Here is a 15,789-nt window from a genome sequence, read left to right as displayed (position 1 = left end):
AGGTTCATTGTCAAATCTTGATTCCTAAAAGAAAGCAAGCAAAAAGAAAACCTTGTTTTTGCCCCTGTTCTTCTTAACAATAAGGGTTGAAATGAGGAAATACTGTACCACAACTGCGGGTTCTTATAAGTAGTTTGAGATACTGGAGTTTAGTTTTGGCCTGCTCACTAGGAATATTCTAGTGTTCTAGAAGCTGTGTGTGAAGTGTTTGTGGTTCTCAATTTTAGGTTCCAAGTCGGCAAAAGTGCATATTCAGTCCCCTTGGAAGGAGCAAGTGAATTGCGTAGCTGCTTGTTTAACAAGAAATACCCGGACTGACTGGCAACTACAGCAAACACCTACTGCCTCAGGCCACCACTCCTTCAACCTCTTTCGTTTTTTCCTCCATTATTCTCTCTCTGTCACTCTCTCTCCATTGGTTTTGCCTTCCCCCCTTTTGCATTCTTAGCCTCTGCCTTCTGTTTTTATTCTGAAACACCTCCTCAGTCCTAACAGATGGCGAAGTGTGCAAGGATAGGGAAATATGTATAGAGACAGGCTGGCTTTAGTTTCCTTCCTGGTCAGCGTGTTCGTGGGAGCCCAGGGGGCCAAGACGTCTTTCAGACCTCGCAACTGCACGCTGCAGTGCGTTCACCAGGTGAGCTGCCTCTTTCGAACCTGAAATCACCTTACCAATAGCATTTAAACAACAAAGGTGTGACTGATTCTTCTTGGAACTATATGGATTTACTCTTTTGTCTTAATTGTGCTGTAACTGTATCAATAGTAGTGTTACAGGGAAAAGAGCTTCTTAGTGGTAGATATAATTTCACGATAGAGTGGTGGAGCCAGCTCATTGCTTTTGCTTTTGTGTAAGCTGTTACAGGAAATGTACTAACCATACACATATGTGATAAACGGTATTTTAAGGCAAAATGTTACAGTAAGTAGAGTAAAGATGTGTCTTTAGAAGCAGTTGTCCCATTTCTGCTATTCAGAGTAAGATTAGCAAAAGTATTAAAATATGCAGGCTTCCGTCTGTGTGCAAATATTAGATTGGAGCGTGTAATATCCAATCATTTCTCCCCCTCAATGTTTCCATATGTGTTTATGTAAACAAAGTGTTATAAAAAGAAATTATATATTAATAATAAGTCACTTTCATTTTTACAGTCTTCACCAGTCACCAGTTCTCTTTTAGGTAAACAGGAGCCTACAGTGTCTCTCTCTGTACCAACTATAACATTATAACAAAAAAATAAAAAAAAACAATTTAAGGATTTCTCATAGAACCTCTACCTTTTAAGGAGGTTCTTAACTTTAGAAAGATTCTTTGTACTCATATATCTCTTTTACAAAAAGTTGGCTCTTCAAAAGAACCAAATATTGAAAGTTTTTATAGCCAACCAGAAGTTGTTCTTCCATGGCATTGTGCAAAGAATCCTTTAAAGCACCTTTTGTGGCACCTCCAAAGTCTGTGCTTTCTGAATATTTTTGTGCCCAGTTTTATTACATTGACAACAACTGGATGCTGTGCAATTGGTCACATCTCTCACTTTTGAGGCTTTGCATTTAATTTTCCCAAAATTAAAAAAATAATGCAAGTTTCAGTTCCTCTACTGGTAGATGCTGGACATACTACGTTGTTCTGCTGCAGTTGTACACGATACTTAGTCCTTAAGTTGTTTTTTGACCTTATACTAAAAACTTATAAGTTTTTTGGAAAGGTACTTTTACTTATTGCTTGAGTCATTATTTTACAGAAGAACAATACTTTAACAGTCACACTTTATTTTGATAGTGCCATATAGATTGTCTACATGTGCTGAATTGTATTAATAAACTAGCTGATGAAGCTCAGTTGATTATGTACAACATTAGGGTTTAGTTTAAGTTTGGATTAGGCTAAAGGTTTGAGTTGAAGTAAAGATTAGGTTTAGTTAGGTTTAGGTTTATGGTTACATTTAGTAGAATCTATTACATTCAACAAAGTTCTGTTGAATTTAATAAATATTTAGTTGAATGTTAAATACAAGTTGAGCATCTACAAAGCTGCTAAGGTAGACTAATAAAGTTTCAAAATAAAGTGTTATCACTTTTACTTGAGTATGAGTTTGGACCCATCATTTATCAAAAATAATAATCTTTTTTGTAAACAATAGACATTCCAGCTGAATATGTGAAATTATTATGCTGGGACAGAACTCAAAATCTTGACAGGGAAAGAGTCTTGATGTTTAGTTCTTGCACAGAATAGATCAATGATGAAGTCACTTTGGTGCTATGGTTCACTTGTACCATTTGTTGGTGATTAATGCTTTGCTTTTATTCAGGAGAAATATATGGCACTTTGCCCTGTGGCACTACATGCAGCTCCAACTTAATAGCCTACCACTGAGCAAGCAGATGACAATGACCAATATCAATGACTGCTGATCTATTTGAAAAGATAACAGCTAAATTTCATCCTATGTGTCTGCATATATTTAAATATGACTCAGATATAGTCCTGTTTATTTCTAGGGAACTCCAGGATGTGAGTATTGCAGGATCAGTAAAGAGGATGTCCAATCTACACTTGGTTTCACCTCCGCTGGCCTCTTTGGAGGTAACTTCACACTGGGTTGTTCTCAGCTATATTGCACAGGCTGGCCTACCAGCTAGTCTGCACAAAATCTTCCTACAACACCGTTTCAAAAAAGATGGGACACTGTGAAACATGTAAATAAAAACAGAAAGCAATGATGTGCAAATCATTTATACCCTATGTTTAATTGAAAGTAGCACAAGGACAATATATTGAAACTGTGAAATTGTATTTTTTATTTTTTTTTTTATATATGCCTGTTTTGAATTTGATGCCAGCAACATGTTTAAAAAAAGCTGGGACAGGGGCATGTTTACCACTGTGTTGCATCACATCTTATTTTATCAACACTCTGTAAGTGTTTAGGAGTGAAATGTTTGAAAGTGAAATATTTCCCCATTCTTGCTTGATATAGGATTTCAGCTGCTCAACAGTTCGGGGTCTCCTTTGTCATCGTTTTTATTCCATAAGACTGCAGGCAGGCCAGTTTAGCACCCAGACTCATTTACTCTGGAGGCATGGTATTGTGCAGAATGTGGTTTGACATGTCTTGCTGAAATAAGCCTTCCCTGAAAAAGACATCTGGATGGCAGCATTTGTTGCTCCAAAACCTGTATGTATCATCCAGCATAAATGGTGCCTTCATATATGTGCAAGGAGGACGTTGCATCCATGATTTTCAAAAAGTTTTGATTTGTTGGCCCACAGGACACTTTTCCACATCGCTTCAGGCCATCTTAAATGAACTCAGGCCAGAGAAGGCGGCGGCATTTCCGGATCCTGTTTATATCTGGTTTCTTCTTTGCATGGTAGAGGTTTTGGGAGAACTTTTTTTTGTGGATGCAGCAAAAAACCGTGTTCACAGACAACACAGAAGTGTTCCTAAGCTTAGAATGCTCTGGATTCTCTGAATCTTTTAATGATATTATGTACTATGGATGCTGAAATCCTCAAGTTCTTTGCTATTTAAGAGTATTCTTGAATTGTTGCACATTTGTTATTTGCCCGTACAGTCTTTCACAGATTGGTGAACCCCTCCCCATCTTTACTTCTGAAAGACTCAATGTCTCTGAGATGCTCTTTTTATATTCAATCATGTTATTGACCTGTTGCCAATTAATCTAATTAGTTATGAGATGTTCCACCAGGTGTTTTTTGGCAACTTTTCTTTTGCTGCCCCTGTCCCAATATTTTTTTTATTGTATTGCTGGTATCAAATTCGAAATGGGCATTTTTTATCAAAAAACAATGAAACATTCTTAGTTTCAACATTTGATATGTTGTTGTTGTACTATTTTCAGTTAAATATAGCGTTTACATGATTTGCACATCATTGCATTCTGTTTTTATTTACATTTTGCGCAGCGTCCCAACATAATATAACATAAATATACATATGCACAGTTTAAAGCCTTATTAAAAACTGCCGTAATTTGTCATGTGTAAATATTTACCTGCATTCTAACACAATAACCTCTCTCACAGTGCTGTTTATTGAAAGTTTTATAAATTCTGCAGGGCATCGTAAGGCAAAATAGTTCCAAAATAAAACTTTTTTTTTTTTTTTTCATTTTCAGATTTACCACTACTTTACTATTATCAACATATAAAAGCTCAGAGGATACAGGTAGATGCACTGATGGTTTTGGATAGTATCACCTACTTTCTATCACCAGCTTTCTCTGTAGTGCACCATTTAACATCAAACAAATCTGAATGAATAACATGATTGCATAATTGATGTAAATGATTGAATAATGCAGAATTTGCAGGAAAAATCAGTGGAATTTTGGTGCAAGCTAAATACTTTCAGAAGTTGATGGCATAGCATGATTTGATTTAAATGATGTCATAGTAACAGTATTTGGGCCATCATATAGTCCACTATAGATTATATAAAGATGCTTTAATTGTTAACACACTATCTGGTAAAACTCTGTTTGATAATCATGAGTGTTAGGTTTTTATTTTATTTATTTGTGAGAGCAGTAGAAAGTTAAATGATACACTGTGTAAGCCTGTAGAATGTACTAAGAAATCTAAGACGCACTAAGGAAGTACAAGAAAAAAAAAAAAAAAGCTTACTTACTTAATTATGTCAGTGTCGATGTTAATTTTTCCAAATCAATATCCATCACATATACCAGTGAAATTTCAGGTTTGTGACAGCAATTTCACTACAGTTGTATGCAAAGGTTTGAACACTCCTGGTCAAATTACATGTTTTATTGGTTTTCTGTGAAAAAAAGTTAACATCCTCTACAGGGAACAAACTTAAATATGGCATAGTTTTGCAAAATGTAGTGCAGAGTTTAGTGTAGAGTTTACACTGGAAAAAAATAAAATGTAATATGTAAAATGTGCCATAACTTTTTGCACAGGACATCTTTTATGTGATGCTATGTTTTGTGTTTATGTTATGTTAAATACAGCAAATAAACAGTGATTTATGCATTAAATGTGCATAAGTGTGTAGTTATTTCACTTCGAAAATCAGCAAAGCATAATTTGACCAGAGGTGCCCAGACTTAAACTAATTATGCTGACTAAAACCACAGGGAAAGGGAAATGTGTTGTCACTGTCCAGCAGTTATTTAACACAATTAAATATACATGAAATCCTTCATATTTGCACACAGCCTACAGTACTGACTTTTTGTGCTGGGCTAGGCTGTGTGCCATGGCCATGTCCATCTTTTTTAGGGCAACAGACCCCTGAGATCTGCCAGCACTACGTACATGCTCCGCAGAATGTGACTATCAAGTTTGTGGATGATCCGAGCTCTAAATATGATACTGTTGTTGTGTCCTGGAGCCCAAGCCAATATGGTAATAATAAAGAAAAAACAATTGCTACATTTTCCTTAATTTGCTTATTATAATTATGAAAAAATATTAGTATCATATATAATATTTCAAACTTTGCACAATATAATTTTCATTCATTGTTAATTATCATTAATTTATTACTAATGACAGTGTTAGGACAGTTACCTTTGAGGCCTTGGTGGACTATTGATGCCTTCCAGTCCTGTCGGAAATATCGAGACGAGTGCACGCCACCACAATGTCATAATTAAATTCCGAATTCAGATTTTTCTTCCAGTCCTGACTTTCCAAGTTTTGCCTCCAAAATGATATGGCTGTCACTGATAGTTTTGTAAATGTGTTGTTTTTCTGTAATTCAGCAGTCACAAGCATATAATTTAGAATTAAATATGTCTAACTGGATAAAACATTCTCATATAATTCTGTTAGAAAAACACAAATAAACAAAAAAAGATTTTTCCCTGTGCTCCATTTTGTTTCAGACCAAAACTATTTATACACCATATCACATCACACTGTACAATTTCTGAACATCTAAGTAGGAACATCCGAGGAGAACTTGAAGGCAGCATTTGTCACTCTTCATGTTGTGTTTATCAAAATTATTATTGTTAATTATGTTGCGTTTGTGTGGGCAGGTGACTTAGAGATTCTTTTAAAGACTATTTGTAATTGTTCATGTAGTTAATTATCTAATCCACTTTAATATTATTATTATTATTATTATTATTAGGGCAGTTGCCTTTGAGGTTCTCTTCAGAGTCTATTTTGTAATTGTTAATGTCAGTGCTCTATTTTTGAGGTACACTGTATGGCCAAAAGTATGTGGACACATGACCATCATACCTATATGAGCTTGTTGGACATCCCATTCCTAAACCATGGGCATTAATATGGAGTTGGTCCTCCTTTTGTGGTTATAACAGCCTCCACTCTTCTGGGAAGGCTTTCCACAAGATTTTGGAGTATGTCTTTGAGAATTTGTGCCCTTTCAGTTCAAAGAGAATTTGCGAAGTCAGCCACTGATGTTGGACAAGAAGACCTGGCTCAATGTTCTAATTCATTCCAAAGGTGTTCCATAATGTGGTCAGGGCTCTGTGCAGGCCACTGGAGTTCCTCCACACCAAACTTGTCAGGCCATATCTTTATGGACATTGCTTTGTTCACAGACATTGTGAAAGAGGAAAGGGCCTTCTTCAATTTTTGAAACATATAATGGTCTAAAATCTCTTTGTATGCTGTAGCACTAACTTTACCTTTCAGTGGAGCTAAGGGGCCTAGCCCCAAAACTGAAAAACAGATCCAGACCACCATACCTCCTCCACCAAACTTTTTACTGTTGGCACTATGCATTCCATTTGGAATGTGTAGTGCCAACTTTCTCCTGGCATCTGGCAAGCCCAGAGTCGTCCTTCAGACAAATGTGTGATTCATCACTCCAGAGAACATGTTTCCACTGTTCCAGTTGTGATGTGCTTTATACCACACCAGTCACCGCTTGGCATTATGCATAGTGATTTGTGAAGCTGCTTGGCCATTGATACCTATTTCATGAAGCTCCCGATGCTGAGTTCATGTGCTGATGTTGGTTCTAGAGGCAGTTTGAAAGTGGTAGTGACTGATGATACAGAGGATAGGTCATTTTATTTGGTACACAGTGGCTCAAAGTGCCATTTTGTGGCTCAGCTGTTGTTGCTCCTAGATGATTCCATTTCAAAATAATGCCATTTACAGGTGACTGGGGCAGATCTAGCAGGGCAGAATTTTCATGAACTGACATGTTAAAGGTGGCATCATTTGACAGTTTACAGTCACTTAGCTCTTCAGCACGGCCCATTCTACTGCCATTGTTTGTCTATGGAGATCAGCATGGCTAGATGTTTGATTTTATACACCCCATACCAACGACTGTGGCTGAAATACCTGAACACAGTAAGTAGGAGGGGTGTCCACATACTTTTGGCCATATAGTGTATGTATCTTTGTTGTCAATGTGCTGCAGGTGTTGCTTTCCTGCGAGGTTTCCAAGTTACCCTGCAGGCTTTGGGTGGCACTCAGATCTCCTGTCAGCTTTTCCTCATTCAAAACAATCTATCGCTCGCCGCTGCACATGTTCACAGGGTATGGCAATGTCTGACTTCATAACCCACCGCCCTCACTTTTATTAAGCACAGATGTCATTTGTTTTTACTTTAAATCATACTAGAGAAATACTTGATGGTTTACTAGTGCTACATTTTAAATTTTGAACAAAAACCTACAAATGAAGTAAACAGATTATTTTGTCATTTTTGTGTATAACAGTAAAGAAAGAATTGAAATGCACAAAACCAGTTTATTGAGGGGTACCCCCAACTAAAAGTATTAATTAATAAAAAAATTCAAGCAGAAGTTTGAGAGTGAACTTGTCTTTTTTCCCTTTTGTTTTTGAAGGTGTATTACTCAGATTCATTTTCACATCTCTCTCTGGGTACCCAGTATGCTGTGACTGTGATGGCCCTCCCTGTTCCCGAACTGTGGGACAAATTCTACCATAATGAGCTGTTCTTCACACGCAGTAAGTGTTCTCCTACATAAAAAAACACACACTTACTCACATCTGGTTAAACATTATGTCAGCCTCCAAATGATCCATCAGCCTTTAGCAGTGTCAGTATTGACAGAGGGTTACAGCACTGGACACATTCCACATTCATGAGAAAAACACATTCTTGTAGAGACTGCAGTAAATAAATCAGTCCAACCCAGTGAGTAATTTACTCATGTTTGTCTTTCCGCAGCATGCCCTGAGAAAAATGGCTTGGAGCATTGTAAAAAAGGTAAGTTGATCATGGTCAGTGTTTATACAAAGATTTAGATTGAACGTCAATACTCCTTATTTATGGACATTGTTGTTTTTAAAAGGCAATTATCATCATATTATGTCATGCCACTTTTCTGAGTATTTCACGGTATCGGTAACTCTTAAACACTGAACAACAGTAAGTATCATAAAAAGACTTTAGAGAGCCTGTAAACCACAACAATCAATGTGTAGTAACTGCTTAACTGATTGCATGATTGGATGCCAGACCATTTTATCATTATCATATTTTATGAATGTATTTTTACCAATTGTTTAATATTTTTTAATATCAAACAATTGGTAAAAATATTTTTTTAAATATTTCTTTATAACCTCGTTTAAATTAGCATTTTGTCCATTCCAACCACTTTGTTTGTGATGTTAGATTTATATAAAGAATAAAATGTTTATATATTATTATAAACTACAGTTCTAATGAAATATACGGTGTACTGTGGTGTTTAATTTTCCCTTGTACTTTCACAGACTGGTATCCCAGGCATGTTGAAGTCCACCAGGACAGCCAGGACATTGTTGTGACTTTTAACCTGGCACCTGAGAACCTGGGCATCAGTCGCTACTTTTCGGCATGCTTTGGAGGGGGCTCACGCAGCTATGAAATCATTCATCCAGTATAAATTTTCTTGCGTAGTGTTGACAGTCTTTTTGGGTTTCCTTGATAGCCAGAAAGCTAACGATTTCAGTGGTGAACATTGTTTACGTGTGTGAGCTATCATCAATATACTATTTCAAAAATGCCCTGAAACTGACAAGTGAGGTTTTTTGCTATTTCAGTTCCAAGATCCAAATATTTCTGTGGACATGACATGCAGGATGTAGTCTAACAAGCTATAACAGGATGTAATGAGTTGCACATTAAAGAACATCTTTGTTGTGGTTCTCTAGGATTTCAGTGTAAACAGTACTCATCACACTTACCGCTTGCTCAATCTCCATACAGGAACCAACTACACCTGTGAGGTGAGTCAGTCAATCAACAGTTCACATTCCTGACATAAACTGTTTTTTTAGCCTTAGTGGTTTTGTCTTTGGTGGAAATCTAGTAAGTGTATCGCAAAAATGGTATGATACTATAGCAAAGAGCTTGCATATGTCTCGGAGCACCTTATAATACTACTTATGCAGTTTTACACCCATCACTCATGGTTAGCTATGATTTAATAATTTAATAATTTAATTTAATAATAAGAGCAACTTCGTTGAGACAGCAGTAGCAAATTACACACTCGTTTTGTTTATTCATTAATGGGGATTTATGAAGTTTACAGCTTTGCCTCTTCTGTACATTTAAGGCTGTCACAACATGTTTTGGAATGACAAAACCTAACTAAGAGCCTAAATGCAGTTGTGAAACAGCATTAAATTTTCAACTTGCAAGCATGCAGACGTATGGTTGTTGATGTTGATAGAAATGAGGCAAAAATATCTTTTTTTTTCCTCACTCTAAACCTCAAGCTCAGGACAACTGTTGTAACTTTTCAATGTTAAACAAAGGAGCTAATCTGACAGGTTTCAAAAAATCTTATTTGGTAACCCAGAAAAAAAAAATTTTTGTAAAACTGCCAGCAGGAAATATTTCATACGGTTTAGTGTCTCTGGTCAAAAGTGGAATATCTCAGAACCAACTTTGTTACTCATCTCAAAAGAAAATATTTTATGTGATACACATATTTAATGTGTAAACAAAGTAATGTGATAATATGTTTGATAATGAGATACTGTTATGATTCAATTGCCTTTTAGATTGCAGCAGATATTGTGGACGCAGTAAGGAAAACGTTTTTTGTTCAAGTACGGTACAATTTAAAAGGTAATCTTCAGTTTTATTGATTCATTCTTCACTGAAATGATTATATTCTGCTTACACATTAATTAGATTAATTTTGACTGCTGTCAAAGCATTGTGATAAATTCATGTATATACACTCACTGGCAACTTTATTAGGGACACCTACCTTGCATCTACACTCACTGCTCATTTCATCAGGTTTACTAATTATCTACAGTACTGTGCAAAAGTCAGAGCCATCTTCATTAAATTTCCTGTGAAAATGATCATTAAGTACAGTTATTCATCAAATTATTCAAACTGAATTCAAGTCTCCAAGAAAGAATAGAAATTATAATAAAGGAAACCGGTGAACACACGAAATATTGAAATTTTAAAATTATATTTAGTTCTTGAGGTGTCTGTAAAATTTAAGTCCTGTTAAATATATGGTTTAATTTTTTTTCCTGATTATGAAAACTTGCTGAAAAACATGTGCTTAATGGCTGTTTTGACTGAAAACTAAATAAATGGAGGGTGGTATGTTAACTTTTTGACATGGTAATGCCAATGTTATTGCAGTGCTGAGAATAATCCACCACCCAAATAATACAGCAGTGCTGCTCAGTGGTGGTCCTATGGGGGTCCTGACCATTGATGAATTAGGGTAAAGGGGAGCTAACAAATTATACAAAGAAACAGATAGACTGCAATCTGTTACTACAAAATGCACCTATTTGGTAAGTGGATCTGATAAAATGGACAATAAGCATAGATACAAGGCAGATGTACCTAATAAAGTAGCCACTGATGTTATACAGAAATTGTACTGTACAGAACTGTAATAGCAAGAGAATGTTTTGAGAGGTGTTTTTCACTTTCGCTCCCCAGAGTACTCAGCATTACACAAGGAGGCTCCCTCTTTGGCAGTTATTCTCTCTGTGGGTGTTTTGCTAACAGCCTCCTTGGCAGCCATCTTTGTTATCCTCTGTCAGAAAAGACTGAGAAAAAAGAAAGCAAAGACAGAGATAAGACCAGGTGACAATGTTGAATTCATGTTTTTGACTTTTTTCATGTTACATTTTAAGTAGTCTTTGAAGATTCAAGATTCAAGCGTTTATTGTCAAATGTGTGCATGTGTGTGTGTTTGTTTAATAACTTGTAGTCCAGGAGGTAGTGTAGTGTAACAAGCGTAAAAAACATAAAAACAGAACATATGTACAGTAATGCAACAAGTGCAAATGAATATACTGTGCAATAGCGACTAAAAGACACTTAAGTCTCCTTAAAAAGTATGCATATATATGTATATGTATCTTACACATAGAAGTTTCATATAGAAGTGACATCAAAATATCCAGTGTAATACAGATGTGCATTTGTACAATTGCGCAATCTGTGCAACTGTGCAGTGTCTTGTCAGTAATGTTCTAGCAGCCATCTCATGGAAAAGAAGTATCAAGTGTGGGGGTGGGGCAGATTCTAGGACCACCTCTCTGATCAGATGCTTATGTCAGTGCAGGATGAGGTGTTATGGTGGTAGGAGGGCGGGCCATTGCATGTAAGGTGTTCAGAGCTCTGATGGCCTGGGGATAGAAACTGTTTCATAATCTGGTGATCCTTGATTTCACACTCTTGTATCATCTGCCAGATGGGAGAAGTGTGAAAAGATTGTGTTAAGGGTGTACATAACTCTTTACACAAACAAAAGACATTAAAGCAATAAATAACATATTTATTTCTTAAGGTTTCTGTTCATTGTCAAGCTGAAATGTTCAGAGAATTGGTGCATGAAAAATGTCTCTGAAAAATTGTTTATTGTGCGTAACGTTTCTTTAATCCTCTACTGATTTGTATGTACATTTGTATACATACACATACAGTGTACATATAAAATAATTACTTGACACACCTTATACTTCACAAACATTTATAATTCCTAATTTTTTTCCACCAGACATCATTGAAGAATATTATGACAAACACCTGGAGGAGCAACAGTGTGTGGTGCTAACCAACAGCACCCGTCCCCCTGAACTCTTGATTTGCTACTCAAGTAATGATGGTCCTGCCCATGTAAGAGTTGTCTTAAAATTGGCAACATTCCTGCAAAGGCACATGGCCACTCAGGTAGGGGACTGTGGACAGAAGCTTGCATTAACCATAAATACCCACAGTTCAGTGTGTGAGGTACACAGGGTATCAACATACTGGACTGGCATGTACATGATACCTCACATAGCCATGATCATGATTAGCTGAACCTGGTATGTTTTAGCACAGAAGTCACGAACTGTGCTGGACCTTACAGTTTTGGATTGGTTGAACATGGTATGTTTTAGCACGGAAGTCACAAACTGGGCTGGACCCTCCAGTTTTGGAATTAAAATTGATTACAAATACGCTCCCTGATACCTGAGACATTATTTTTAGATAGTTTTGAGATATTTTTCGATAGTTTTAGACATTCTGACCTCTGATTCCTATTTGCACCATTGTAAAGAAATCTGAACTAGTAAGTGTCACTACAATGAACCACACCACATCTAACCAGTCTGACTGACAATGGGCACTGAGCTGCCATGACTGTGGATAGGAACTATTGAAATATTGTGGCCCTTGCATTGCACAGTGGAATACTTTAATTTTGGACAGGAGGCAGTGAATTTTAATAAAGTGTAGAAAAAGGTAGATAAAAATGACATTTAAAGGTTTAGAGACACAATGCTTCCATATGCAATTTTACACCCAGACTCACGGGTAGCAACAACAACTTTGATAGTATACTTTAGTCATCAGTCTTCATTATAGCACCAACTTAGTTGAGACATAGCAATAGCGAGTAAACAATTCCTGTATGGATTATTGTGTGACTTTTTTTAATGCATGGGGCCCATGAGATCCTAGATATGCCACTACCAGGCACACTCTTATCTACAGCAGTGCAAATATGATACACTTTTGCGTAATGTTACTAATCTCCTATATTACTATGTATTAGATGAAATGCTATACATTATATTACAGAATTTAAATGTTTATTATTCCTGCATGGTTGTTTTGGTCATTGTCTGAGGTCTTACTCCAAGCAGTGCCAAGTGGACTTGTAAAGGTATCTTGTAGTCCTTGCAAATTTTAAAATTAGGAGAATTGTTTCAATTTATTTTTTATAGTAACCAGTGAGCTTATGATGAATTACCTACCCCTGTCTCTGATTAGGTACATTTGGACCTGTGGGATGCCTTGAACATCATAGAGGAGGGGGATCTAGGATGGTACTGCAAAAGAATGAAGGAGAGCGACTTTGTGATGGTCATCTGCTCTAGAGGTCTCAACCAGAAACAGCAGAGCCGAAGAAAGGAGGAAGAAGATGACCCAGCAGAAAACACCTCTCTAGCCATTATAGCCATAATTGCAGAGGAGATATGTCGAGCCAAAGCTCTGGGTCAAGATCTTTCCAAATACATGACTGCCATTTTTGAGTACTCAAAGCAATCAGACATTCCATCCATGTTAAATCTGGTCTCAAATTATATGCTCCCCGAAGACTTGCCGCTGCTCTTCTCTCATCTCCATGCAGTGGCTCTGCAGAAGCCTGGAGCTTACCTGCGAGTGGAGAACATCTCAGAGAATGAATACTTAAAACTCCCGGCTGGAGTGGCATTACACCTGGCTATTCAAGAGGCCAAGATTTTGATCACTGGTTAAGGTCAGATGGCAGAACTGGTCACCACATAAGCTAATTGCTCAAGACAGATAACACAACCAATACAAACTGCTCAGCCTGCAAAGTTTCTATTCAAAACTATGAAGGTAATGTTCTTTAAATGTATCTTAAAGAGATGGCATAAGGGACTGTTGCCAAGAGAATATTCTTGAGAGACACGCCTAAGGTTTAATGACAAATATCTTGCCAGCCAGACAGACGAGTTTTGGAGATGGATGCCTTTGTCCATCCAGAAAGTGTTGTAACCTCAACATATGTTTTTTTTTTTTTAAATATAGTCCAGTGTTTTCATTTAAATTAATATGAATATTAACCTTTGACCATGTAATAAAATGTCGGTATAGCACTTTGTAAGATGTATGTACCTTATGTACAGTGGAAGAAATAAGTATTTGATCCCCCCCACTGATTTTGAAAGTTTGTACTCTGACAAATAATTAAACAGTCTATGATTTTTATGGTAGCTTCATTTTAACAGTGAGAGATGGAATATCAAAAAGAAAATCTAGAAAATAACATTTAAATAAAAATTAATTTGCATTTCATTGAGGGAAATAAGTATTTGATCCCCTAAAAACCATGACTAATGTTGGCTCCCACAGACCACTGACACACCCTAATCTCAGTGAAGTTGTTACCTGCATGAGAGACACCTGTCCCAAATTGTCACCTGTATAAAAGGCCACCTGCCAACAGACTCAGTGACACTCCAACATCTCCACCATGGGCAAGACTAAAGAGCTGTCTAAAGATGTCAGGGACAAAATTGTTGACCTATATAAGGCTGGAATGGGCTACAAAGCCATAAGTAAGAAGCTGGATGAGAAGGTGACAACTGTTGGTGCAATTATTCGGAAGTGGAAGAAGTAAAACATTACTGTCAATCGACCTAGGCCTGGAGCTCCATGCAAGATATCACCTCGTGGAGTCTTATTAATCATGAGAAAGGCTAAAAATCAGCCAAGAACTACACAGGAGGAGCTGGTTAATGATCTCAAGGCAGCTGGGACCACAGTCTCCAAAAAAACCATTGGTAATACACTGAGACGTAATGGTTTAAAATCCTGCAGTGCACGCCAGGTTCCTCTGCTCAAGAAGGCTCACGTCCAGGCCCGCCTCAAGTTTGCCAATGAACATATTAATGACTCTGAGAGAGACTGGGAGAAGGTGCTGTGGTCAGATGAGACCAAAATTGAGCTCTTTGGCCTCAACTCAACTCGACGTGTTTGGAGGAAGAAAAATACAGAATATGACCCTAAGAACACCATCCCCACCGTCAAGCATGGTGGTGGAAGTATTATGTTTTGGGGGTGTTTTTCTTCTAAGGGCACAGGCCAACTTCACTGCATCAATGGGAAGATGAACGGGGCCATGTATCGCAAAATCCTGGGTGACAACCTCCTTGCCTCCGCCAGGGCACTGAAAATGGGTCGTGGATGGGTCTTCCAGCACGACAACGACCCAAAACATACAGCCAAGGAAACAAAGGAGTGGCTTCATAAGAAGCATATCAAGGTCATGGAATGGCCTAGCCAGTCTCCTGACCTCAATCCCATAGAAAATCTATGGAGAGAGCTGAAGCTTCGCGTTTCCAAATGCATGCCTAAAAACCTTAAGGATTTGGAGATGATCTGCAGAGAGGAGTGGGCCAAAATTACTCCTGAAGTGTGTGCAAACCTTATAAAAAACTACAAGAAACGTCTGACTGCTGTGCTTGCCAACAAGGGTTTTGCCACCAAGTATTAAATGATGTTTCACTAGGGGTCAAATACTTATTTCCTTCAATGAAATTCAAATTAATTTTTATTTCTCATTTCATGTAATTTTCTCAGTTTTTCTTTTGATATTCTATGTGTCAATTTTAAAATAAAGCTGGCATAAAATTATGAGACGTTTCATTTATTTTTTTGTATTAAAACTTTTAAAGTCAGTGGGGGATCAAATACTTATTTCCTCCACTGTACATATATATAAAATTCTTGCAGAACTGTTTTTGTGTCTTTGGAGTAGTTAATTCTGTCAAAAATTATTGG

General features: G+C 37.1%; 1 protein-coding gene across 3 annotated transcripts; it reads left to right on the top strand.

Moving 5' to 3' along the window:
* The first annotated feature begins 337 nt into the window (after window positions 1-337).
* On the top strand, window positions 338-14,060 carry si:ch211-207e14.4 (interleukin-17 receptor D). Of its 3 annotated transcripts, none has more exons than XM_036591674.1 (12): window positions 338-637; window positions 2,503-2,587; window positions 5,237-5,395; window positions 7,398-7,516; window positions 7,874-7,952; window positions 8,176-8,214; window positions 8,727-8,872; window positions 9,147-9,221; window positions 10,005-10,071; window positions 10,921-11,067; window positions 11,987-12,159; window positions 13,249-14,060. In XM_036591674.1, the coding sequence occupies exons 1-12, from the start codon at window positions 524-526 to the stop codon at window positions 13,735-13,737; spliced, it is 1,692 nt and encodes a 563-aa protein (XP_036447567.1). In that variant the 5' UTR covers window positions 338-523; the 3' UTR covers window positions 13,738-14,060. The 3 variants fall into 3 exon arrangements, with proteins under 3 accessions (XP_036447567.1, XP_036447568.1, XP_036447565.1); XM_036591672.1 differs by having other exon boundaries at window positions 341-637; window positions 7,829-7,952; XM_036591675.1 differs by lacking the exon at window positions 5,237-5,395 and having other exon boundaries at window positions 339-637; window positions 7,829-7,952.
* Window positions 14,061-15,789: the final 1,729 nt, after the last annotated feature.

Source organism: Colossoma macropomum, unplaced genomic scaffold (genome assembly GCF_904425465.1).
Source record: "Colossoma macropomum unplaced genomic scaffold, Colossoma_macropomum, whole genome shotgun sequence".
Taxonomy (NCBI): domain Eukaryota; kingdom Metazoa; phylum Chordata; class Actinopteri; order Characiformes; family Serrasalmidae; genus Colossoma; species Colossoma macropomum.
This window is presented reverse-complemented; position numbering and strand designations above follow the sequence as displayed.

Excerpts from the sequence above, each read along its gene's own strand:
- si:ch211-207e14.4 (XM_036591672.1), top strand. The coding sequence starts at position 524 with ATGTATAGAGACAGGCTGGCTTTAGTTTCCTTCCTGGTCAGCGTGTTC. Across the intron at positions 7,953-8,175 it reads TGAGCTGTTCTTCACACGCA|CATGCCCTGAGAAAAATGGC; the intron begins GTAAGTGTTCTC and ends GTCTTTCCGCAG. Across the intron at positions 9,222-10,004 it reads GAACCAACTACACCTGTGAG|ATTGCAGCAGATATTGTGGA; the intron begins GTGAGTCAGTCA and ends ATTGCCTTTTAG.